At 39.8% G+C, this 7,667-nt stretch overlaps 1 protein-coding gene across 1 annotated transcript; it reads right to left on the bottom strand.

Annotated features, from left to right (window-relative positions):
* Positions 1-4,513: 4,513 nt before the first annotated feature.
* On the bottom strand, positions 4,514-6,836 carry LOC119784645 (zinc finger MYM-type protein 1-like). Its single transcript, XM_038286811.1, has 4 exons — positions 6,683-6,836; positions 6,403-6,489; positions 6,167-6,280; positions 4,514-6,057 (listed from the first exon to the last, which is right to left on the bottom strand). The coding sequence occupies exons 1-4, from the start codon at positions 6,819-6,821 to the stop codon at positions 4,514-4,516; spliced, it is 1,884 nt and encodes a 627-aa protein (XP_038142739.1). The 5' UTR covers positions 6,822-6,836.
* Between the last annotated feature and the right edge of the window lie 831 nt (positions 6,837-7,667).

The following is a 7,667-nucleotide window of genomic DNA, read 5'->3' as shown; positions in this document are numbered from 1 at the left end:
ATCTGCTTCCCCAATTTTTTCTTGTGAGTTTGGACAATTCTTTGTGAGCAGAATTGTGCCTTGGTGCTCGCTGTGTCCATAAAATTAACTTGGTGGTTGTGGAGAATCTATGCTTTCTAACGATGTCTAACATGTCTATATTAGCAGCATACTGCTGTGTTTCATGTAAAAACACAAAACAGAGCGTCGGCAGTCTGTGTCTAAGTTGGGTGGAGTCCTTTATAATGGGTAGCGCCCGCCCCCTCCTTATTAATTTGTAATTGTCCGAGGTGAAGGGAAGGCTGCAGCATTTTCTTATATAAAGTCCTAGGCCGGAACGTTTGTACTTGCTGTTTCTTGTACATCTATAGCATAATTTTTATGTCACCGACCTGAGCCCGCAGTTGCCAGTCTGAGTGCACAGGGAAACAGATGTGTAGCATTTAGACCTAAGCCTGCTCCTGGAGTTCTAACATGGCAGGAGAGGACTCGCCATTATGGGGAAAAGAACAATACTAAGAGTTGCTCGTAATTAAATAAAATTGTAATTGTATTAAGATGAATGGCTATATATCAGTCAATAATGTCCGCACTTTAGCTCTACCTTATAATGAATCTCTTGAAGATCAGGAAGGAAAACTGATTCCTATATTTTACTTAGAAATTAATTATTATTCTGAGAATGTAATAATAATGTGGAATGAAGACTAGCACTCCCATTATGATTGCTACTTGGTATAGAATTTAATACAGTAGAGCAGAAATCACATTAGCTTTTGTCTCATTTTTACTGTTGTAAGTAAGGTTAAATTATAAAGATTCTGTTCACCGCATGCTGTGGGCCTACATTCCATCAAACATATTGGATCTTTTAAAATCCTATAACAGACATTTAAGTGTTTTTACTCTGTAGTGCACCCCACAAATCTACATGTTTTAGGTAATGCTATCAACTGTTTTTTTCACAGCAGTAGTTCTTTTCAATTTTACCCTGGACATACGTCATGTATTATTTTTGAGAATATATTTAAAAATACCAAGATCCAAATTTATCCTGTATTTTCTATAATCAATGATATTATTATTACAATATTTTATCTCCACCCACAGTGGTACTACATTTAATGAAATTGTAATAATAGCAGGGCTCCAGTTTTTTATATAATCAATAAATTAGTCAATATTTTTTTGTTTAATCAATATTTCTTACCTCTTATTCCAAGTTTAACACAATTTAAGTGGCAGAGCAAATCCTTTTTGTTCTTGCTTTTCCTTTTTAGGGGTTGCCACAGCAAGTCATCCACCTCCATCTGGTCCTACCATCTTCATCAAAATGTAAAACACCATTAAAAAAGGAAAAAAAAAGACATCAATATCATCCCAAAGATCATCATCAATATCATCGCCATCTGACCCTCCCGTTCCTCCATTTAGACTCAGCTGCTGGGGGAGCAAATCTGTTTATATGAATCCAGGAGAATAAGAAATAGCTACCCTTCAAGTCAGGCTTATGGAAGCAAGATTCAAATAGACACAATTGTTTCTATTCAGGTAGATATTTTTGATTAACTTTCTTGACCTTTTCTGCTGGAAAATCATTCATACTTATATAAGTTATTCTCTCCTTTTCAGACATCTCACTTTCTCCATGTTTTATTCCATTCTTTCCAACTGACTTCGAACCACAACTGGCCTACAACCCTCAGCAAGAATCATCTTCATTTTTTATTTTGATGAAATATCATCTGAGTCTGACTACCAATAGCTCAGCATATTCCATTAAATAGGCCAAGCAGCCTCAACATGGCCTGAGCGACTGCCGACACCTTACGAATTTCCCAATAAACCAGGCATTCGCCAAGTAAGTGACCAGAAATCTTGCTATCAATAATCCAATTATGAACTCCTCTTCGACATCCTACACCGACAGTACAGACAGGGATCTTCCACAAGAGATGACAAGAAAGGTGTCTGCCTTTGCTGAGAGCAGAAAGAGACAAAGCAGCTGACTGAAGAATCAGAAGCAGCAATCAGTTGCTAACTTAGGCTTCATTCTCAGCAGCTCTTTCAACCACAGGTTCATTAATCTTAACATCTCGAAGAGTAACTACCAACCTGATCATTTCAAAAATGCAATGACACCAATTTTAAATCGCATCTCTTGACATTTATCCACCTATTGATTTGTTTGTAGCTTGCCACCATCACTGTGTGACTGTGTGCGTGAATGGATAAATGACTGAATGTAGTGTAAAGCGCTTTGGTCAAGTTTCCTAACTTGAAAAAGTGCTACATAAGTACAGGCTATTTACCATTTTGTGTTCATAACACTCCACCAAACTAGGTGTTGCTAGATGAACAAGCTGCAGCCAGTCTAGATAAATGCAATGAAAATTGCATGTGCAAAACTGCTACTAATCCTGGCCTAGACAGCAAAGTGGTATACAAAAATATTGTTTTAACAGGTGCAGTTATCTCACCTGAAATAAAATTACTGCCTTTTTGCTCTTCAGCCTCATTCACCATGGCTGTCCGCCCTCACCCACTATATAAGGGTTACTCCATTTTATATGAGAGTACGAAGTCTAGTGGATGAAAAAGTAGTGGACTCAAAATTTTACACAATACTGTTGGGATCCTCAGGCTTGCCCACCAGAGGGCGCCGAGGATCCTCTTCTGCTCTCTTTGTCTTTCCCTTAGGGCTGGAGTCACTGTCAAGGTTCTGGAGATTACCCTCTGCCTCCAGCAGAGTGCGCCGTGGGTCCTCCTGAGCTGAACCTCCCACACACCTGTGGCTGATCTACTAATCAGGAGGACCACAGTATATAAGCTGACTTCAGACCTTGATCCCACGCTGCAGTGTTGATCTTAGTTGGTTAGCTTCCTGAACCTCTGTCACAGATGAATCTTTGTTATCTCTAGTGTGAGATCAGATTCTAATTCTTCCTTGTCTCTGCCTCACAGGCAGGGGCGGATCTAGACTTTTATCCTTGGGGTAGCAAGGGGGTGGCCAAGTGTATTTTAGGGGGGCAATGGTTTATACTTAAAAATAACAAAGTTTATGCACTAGCGTTAATGTCGCAGCAGAAAACACCAACCGTCTGTAAGCAATCGAGTGCTGTATACCTTTTCATGTCACGTTTAAATTATTATTCACTATCATTTATTTCTACATGGACTTACAGATGTTGGTCCTGTCTTGTGTTCTTCTTTGACATGTCATGAGTAATGACTTATCATTCTTGTTATACTCTATATGTACACACACACACACACACACACACACACACACACACACACACACACACACACACACACACACACACACACACACACACACAAACACACTTCTTTCAACATCAAACTTCCAGGGGCTACAGATGAAAGCCAACTAGTCTGTGGTTATCTTTGGTGCATAATTTACAAGTTAAATAAGGCTTATTGACCTTTCTTATATAAACCTTGTAAGCAGTAATTTGCAATCATATTTAAGTAGCCACATACCAAGCAGACAAAAGGTGCAATTTTGAGTACAATTTGTAGTTTATTTATGCACAAAATGAATATGGTGCATTCTTCAACTCTCTGATAACAGAAACACAGATCAAAGATCCCACTCACCCAGCATACAAACTGTTTTCCCTGCTACAATCAGGGAAGCACAAGCAGACTGGGAAACAGCTTCTTTCCACAAGCCAGATTCATCAACACATTGAGGAAAACTACATTTAACATTTAAATGACATTGGAGAACATTCCATGAACATTTCTTTCACCATGACACTTGCACTTTACTCTTTGCACATTGCTATTGTCCATAAGTGTTAGTCTTCTTCTTCAGCACAAGGTGTGTGTGTGTGTGTGTATGCTATCAAGTGTTTAATGTGTATGTGTGTGCAAACTTCTGTGATGACTGTGTGACATAGATTTTTAACAATTACGTTCACTTGACTTGATTTGAGTGCAGAGCATGGTGATAACTTCAAAGAAGCATAATTCTTCTATTTTGATGAGAAGTGGCAAAATTATTGACAAAATCATCCATGTCAAGGGCACGTGCCCTCCTGGACTCAACACTTAGAATGGCTAGATGATTCAACCGGTCATCCATCATTGTTGTCCTGAGATGTGTTTTTATTAGCTTTAAGGCAGAGAAGCTTCTCTCACAGGAAGCAGTGCTAACAGGTATAACAATGGCTATTTTGCAGAGCCTGAATAGCTCGTGAAAAACTTCTTTGTAGGGCTCAAGAAAGACAAGAAATTCAAGCAGAGAAGCTGGTTTGTCTAAACCCCTTTTCATTCTCCTTTCCAGTAGCCGCTTTGTTTGGTGAACTTCATGTCAAGGTCACATACATCAGACTCAAAGGTTTGGGCATAGGCAAACAAAGGCTCATTATTTAGAAAGGTTGCACTATTTGGATTGAGAGACTGGACACCATGCATGATCTCACAATTTTTGCCAGAAAAACGCCTATCCAGCTCACTGATTAGACAATCAATGACTTGGTAAAATAATGCTCTGGGGAAATCCTCTTCATTCCAATTTCTCTGCCCTACTGAGCTCATCATCAGTGAGTCCAGGAATTTTTAGCTTATTTTTCGTTGCCTTTTCTTGTCTGCTTGTACACCAATTTCTGTAATTGTGGAAAGTGCTTTTAAGGGACTGTACTAAATCCACAGCCCTTGCTAAGTTGAGAGTGCTGGACTGGAGCATGTCTGACAGACACTTGGCATCCCCAAGTACTTCACAGAAAGTTACCAAAAGCCCCAAGAACTGCAAGTCAATTTGTGAAAGAAGCCCCCTTGCTAGCACTGATCTTTCACCATGTTTTTCAAGTGAGAGATCTTGCAATAGTTTCAGCACTGCAGGAAGTCTGTCCCTAAGATTACGGCATGCTGCATATCTGCAGGCCCACCTGGTGTCTGAAAGTGACTGTAGTTCCCTGGGCTGCTGTGATGGATATAGTTTCTGTTGAACATCAAGCCACCTCAGGTGCACATAAGAGCCAGATATAAAGTTATATAGCTGCTGCAGAAGTGCAAAAAAGTCCACAACCTCAGGCACTGATTTTGTAGCATCAACAAGAACTAAATTTAAGCAATGAGCATTGCAATGCACGTAAAACGCAAATCTGGCTTTGCTCTGTATTTTTGCTGCAACCCCAGAATGCTTGCCACTCATGACAGAGGCTCCGTCATAACCTTGTCCCACCAAGTTGTTCCTGTAGTCTAGACCATGTCTCTCTAAACAACGGACAATCATTTGACTGAGGCCTTCTGCATTGAGGGTCTCAGCTGGTTGGAAGCATAGGAAGCTTTCATGTATGGCACCATTGTAGTAGTAGCGCACTACCAACGACATCTGTTCCTTTTTTTTCAAATCTTTTGTTTCGTCAGCCATAACACTAAAGACTTCACTTTCTTTCACTTCTGCAATTATTTGTTTTTGAACCATATCAGCTAATGTCTGAAGCATTTCATTTTGGATGTTGTGACTGGTGTACTTTGCATTACCAGATGCCTCTAATCTTTGCTGTATGAAGCTGTCATGTTTCGCGATTGTGTCAAGTATTGTCAAGAAGTTACCCTTGTTTTTTGATTCTTGAGACTCTTCATGACCCCTTTGGGGTATGTTTTGGGTGGCAGTCAAAAGGAGTACTTCTGCAATTGTTTTGATGTACTGCCTGTTTTCTTGCACCTTTTTTTTGTGCTTTTCATTTAGCGCATTTAACAAAGTCTGATCTACTTCTTTCCTCTTTTTGAACTCAGACCATGCATACATTGCGTTAATATGAAGCTCAGATCTAGAATGGAGTTTAAATCCTGCCTCTTTTGACAGTGCCTTTTTCCAATTTGAAAAGCCTACATCAGATGTGAAGGCAGAGTCAGGCGCATTGGGCAACGAAAAATGCCTGCAAGCAAAGCAGTAGCAAGAGTTTTTTGACACTGAATACTCAAGCCATGAATTGTTCGTGTACCACTTGCTATTGAAGGCCCTCTTGCTGGTGCCATGGAGAGTCTTGGGGTATTTACTCAAATGTGGCTGAACTGGTACCTCTTCTCTCGATGTTGAAATATCTGTAACATGATACAATGAATCATAGTTGAGAATCAGAGATGCACAAGGTGATCAGAAACAGCGAATTAGCAGGTATCACATAGACATATAGGTTTCAAATAGACCTACCACTGGGCCCTTTTGAAGGTGCAAAGGCAGTGCTGGACACATCTTCAGGCTCAGGTTGCTCTGGGTCTGGGTCGTCGTCCTGTTCAGAAGCCTCAGAGCCTTCCTCAGAAGGAACTATATTGTGAAACAATAAAAATAATATAAATAAATAATGTTAAAAGCAACACATACTATAAATTACATATTATAGAACAATCTCACACTGACTGAACTTGGCATGTCTGACTTGCTCTGACCTGATGATGGTGGGCTGTGTTGTGCCTGACACTCCTCGGTAATGGTTCCAGTTTGGGACTTGTCATCATCTCGGTCCACTCTCACACCTACATAGTAGAAAAATATTTATTTAATAGTATGATCAAAATAAACAACCATTGTCTAAAACTGAACATACAACAATAACCAACATTCAAAATAATGTTTAACATAACTTAAAATGACTGAACTGAACATCTGAAATAATGTTAAATATAATTTAAAATAACTGAACATGTGACTGCTTCTGTATGTTCAAACCTGGCGATGATGACAGGCTGGATTCTGCCGGACTTTCCTGACTAGTCCCAGGATGAGGGCTGCCGGGGCTGCTGATCTGCTCTAAGCCTGATCTGTTTCTCTTAAAGTAGTTATAAATCGTGCCTCCCTGTCTTTTCATTCTCAACTGGAAAAAAAACGTTTTGTTACTCCTAGCATGCATGACTTCTCTTATCAAAGCAAAATGCAACATTTCGTGTCCAAAATGATGCACAAGGAAATTAATGAATACAGACTACATTATTACAGCCTAGAAATATCAGAACACAACAATAGGACATGTCTAGTGACTGCAATCTATCCAGGGGCGTGCATACATAGACACTAGGTGGTGCTAAAGCACTAGGAAGTTTGCCCTTTATCAACGAAAATGCCCTTTTGAAACTCGTTTTTTATTTTTATTATTAAGATTTTACTGAGGTCGGTTTTAAAATGATCTTTTGAAAACCTGAGCCATTAAAAACGACTGAAACAATGCCCCGAAATGAGCCACCTCCTTACACACCCGACCAGCCTATCTCTCTTCCTTTGTCACGTGAACTCGCGCGGTCGCCCGCAGGGCATGCCAGATGCGCAGCATCATAGCAGTTCAGTAAGCATCTTCAGATAGCAGGAACGGTCGCTGACAGGCTGCTTCTCCCATGCCCCATTAGCCAGGTAATATAGAGATCAAGCAGAATCATTTTGTTGTGCATTAAAATGTCTCATTCAGCAGCACCAAACATGCATTTTGCCGACTGGTCACCTGATAAACTAGTTAGGCTAGATAAAGTTTTACACTGTAGCCCAAGTCAATGACAGATAACGTGTGGACGACCACATGGGCTACAAATAATTTCGGTAGAGTTTGCAATTGCAAACCTATGTGTTAAGACAAACGTTTTCTGTTGTATAGGTTTTGTTAGGAAACATTAATTAACAAATTTTGGTCTCTTTATTGTCTTAATTGTATATTGATTTAGTAATT

The sequence above is a fragment of the Cyprinodon tularosa genome, unplaced genomic scaffold (assembly GCF_016077235.1).
Source record: "Cyprinodon tularosa strain WSP-4 unplaced genomic scaffold, ASM1607723v1 ctg230, whole genome shotgun sequence".
Taxonomy (NCBI): Eukaryota; Metazoa; Chordata; class Actinopteri; order Cyprinodontiformes; family Cyprinodontidae; genus Cyprinodon; species Cyprinodon tularosa.
This window is presented reverse-complemented; position numbering and strand designations above follow the sequence as displayed.